The 2,496-nt window shown below is 64.5% G+C and overlaps 1 protein-coding gene across 2 annotated transcripts; it reads right to left on the reverse strand.

Moving 5' to 3' along the window:
* Positions 1 to 451: 451 nt before the first annotated feature.
* On the reverse strand, positions 452 to 2,120 carry NEUROG2 (neurogenin 2). Of its 2 annotated transcripts, none has more exons than XM_074950012.1 (2): positions 1,803 to 2,120; positions 452 to 1,217 (listed from the first exon to the last, which is right to left on the reverse strand). In XM_074950012.1, the coding sequence occupies exon 2, from the start codon at positions 1,214 to 1,216 to the stop codon at positions 491 to 493; it is 726 nt and encodes a 241-aa protein (XP_074806113.1). In that variant the 5' UTR covers position 1,217; positions 1,803 to 2,120; the 3' UTR covers positions 452 to 490. The 2 variants fall into 2 exon arrangements, with proteins under 2 accessions (XP_074806113.1, XP_074806112.1); XM_074950011.1 differs by lacking the exon at positions 1,803 to 2,120 and adding an exon at positions 1,330 to 1,721.
* Positions 2,121 to 2,496: the final 376 nt, after the last annotated feature.

A 2,496-nucleotide genomic window follows, 5' to 3' on the forward strand; every position in this document is an offset into this window, starting at 1 on the left:
GAAATTCCCACAGCCTTGAGGCAGCACTGGGAAGAAAGCAGATGCCAGACATCGCAAATCTGTGGCTAATATTGTTACCGGCCCTACAGTTCAGCTGCGAAAGTACTTGTCCGTCATACATTAACAGAGGTGACGAGAGCCCATCACGCAGTGGCGCTTCCTTAGCAGATTCCCAGGGCCCGCAGGCTCTCAGCGTGTCCGACGTGTTCGCACCCCTTCCCTCCACTCGGCCGCCTCGCGTGTCTCTGCCCGAGGCTCGCTGGAGGCTCTCCTGCGGGGCGGGGGCTGTTCCTAACCGCAGCGTGGGTCAGAGCCCCTGCGATCTTCCCCCGTCTCTCTCCAGGCCTGCCCGGGTGCTACGCCAGCTCTCCAGCCCCCGCGCACCTTATTGCACCAGCACTAGGCGAGCGCCCCCCCCCCCCCCCCCCCAGCCAGCAGGGCCCGAGCTGGCTGCACGGCCGGGGCGAGGCGGGCTGCTGGCCGGGCGGTGTTAGATAAAGTCCCTGGCCTGCGGGCGAGGCGGCGCGTAGCGGTGCTTGTCCGGCGGCCAGTAGTCCATGTCCGAGGCGGAGCTGCCCGGCGATAAAGCGCAGCTGTAGGAGGAGGCGGCGGAGGACAGGGGGCTGCCGGTGCAGCTCCAGGAGGAGGCGGGCGAGGGGCTGCTGTCCGTGCTGGCGGGCGCGCCCCCGGGGCTCAGCAGCACGGCCTCGGGGAAGAGGGCTCCCGGCAGGCCGGCGGCGGCGCCGCAGTGGTCGGCCAGGCGCAGGGTCTCGGTCAGCGCCCAGATGTAGTTGTGCGCGAAGCGCAGCGTCTCGATCTTGGTGAGCTTGGCGTCCTCGGGGAAGGTGGGCAGCACCTCGCGCAGCGCGTCCAGCGCCGCGTTCAGGTTGTGCATGCGGTTCCGCTCCCGGTTGTTGGCCTTCAGCCGCCGGCTCTTCTTGATCCTCTGCACCGTCTCGGCTGTCTTGGTCCCCCGGGAGCCGGGCCGGGCCCGGCCGGGGCGCCGCTTGCACTCGTGCCGCCTCAGGCTCAGCTGCAGCCGCGCCGGCTGCTCCTCCGCCGGGCGGGCCGGCGAGGGCGCCTGGAGTTCATCGTCCTCCTCTTCCTCGGAGCTGGAGGAGAGCGGGGTGAGCGAGGAGGAGCAGGGCGAGGCCGGGCCCAGCAGCAGCAGGTCCCCCTCCGCCTTCAGCTCCAGGCTCTCCGGCTTCACGAACATCCTGCAACGAGAGCGGGAGAAGCCCCATCACGCCATGTCCCCGCATCTCCCCGGCCTCAGGGGCTGCAGCCCGCCCGCCCCAGGGCCGGGGCACTCCTCCTGCGGGCGCTCACCTGGCCTGGCAGCACCGCGCCCCGTTGCTCCCTGCCCACCCTTGGCCGTGTAGCTGCCATGCGCCTAGTGGCACACGCCGCGATCTGCCCACGTTGTGCCCGCAGTCCCTACAGCGCTTCTCCTCGCCCGCTCTAGAGCTAGCCCGGCAAATAGACGCCGAGCAGCCAGCCCCGCTGCAGCGCTGCCATAGAAACGCAGGGATGCACTCCCACCCCCGGCTGCTCTCTGCTGAGAACCTGACATCTCTGCCTTTAAAACAGCTGGAGCGGGCCATGCCGGCGTGCAGGGAGAGGGAAGCGGCCGCGGCCGGGCTTAGCCGCAAGATATTTTGCTCTCAGCAACTGGTTTTTTTTTTTTTTTTTTTTTTTTTTTTTTTTTTTTTTTTTTTTGCGCCACCGCGAGGGAGGGGAGGCGGGGGAAAGAAGGAAATAAAAACTCCAGCAACGTTTGAAGCAGAGACTCGGTGACTTACTTGGCTCCCCTTTACAATGTTTTTGTCTCTTTGCGGAGTGCTCTCTCCCTGCACTGGCCCTCTCTGCAATCGTCAGGGACAGACTTGCGGGTGTCCCCCGCCCCTCCCTTCTCCTGGAGAGGGTCCCACTGTTGCTGGATAGGGGGTGGGGGTCCAGCTGCCTTTGCCAAAGAGGAGTTGAAGAAGGGCCGGTTGCCTGCTGCCTCTCTCTGTGTTTTGTTGGTGGGGTGTGTGAGAGCGAGTCCTGGTGGGGCCAGCTGCTGGCACGCGCCCCGGCACTCCAGTTAAAGTGAAGCGGCTTGAGGTTCAGTGGCTGTGTGTCTGGCACACGACTCTCCTTAAAACCCCTTATATACCCCGCAGAAAACAATCAAATCTACCCCCAGGGCCCCTTGAGCTTTCCCCTCCCCCTCCCAGGGTTTATTCTTTCTTTTCATTTATCATCACTCATCTCATTCTTTCTCTCTCTTTTAAAGCCCCCTGCACCCCTTGCCTCCCTCCCCCACCCTCCTTCCCTGTCTTCTTTTATCTGATCCCCATAAAGTGTGTGGTGCAGCCCCGGCTGCTCTGCGGTGTGATTGGTGCCTCGCGCTCGGTTGGAGCGTGCCGCTAATTTATTAATGAATGGGGGTCGCGAGGCGCAGCTGGCCAATCAGGGAGCCCCGCTAGCCACGCGCGCTGGAGCCTGCTCCTT

This window comes from Natator depressus, chromosome 4, assembly GCF_965152275.1.
Source record: "Natator depressus isolate rNatDep1 chromosome 4, rNatDep2.hap1, whole genome shotgun sequence".
In the NCBI taxonomy this organism is placed as follows: domain Eukaryota; kingdom Metazoa; phylum Chordata; order Testudines; family Cheloniidae; genus Natator; species Natator depressus.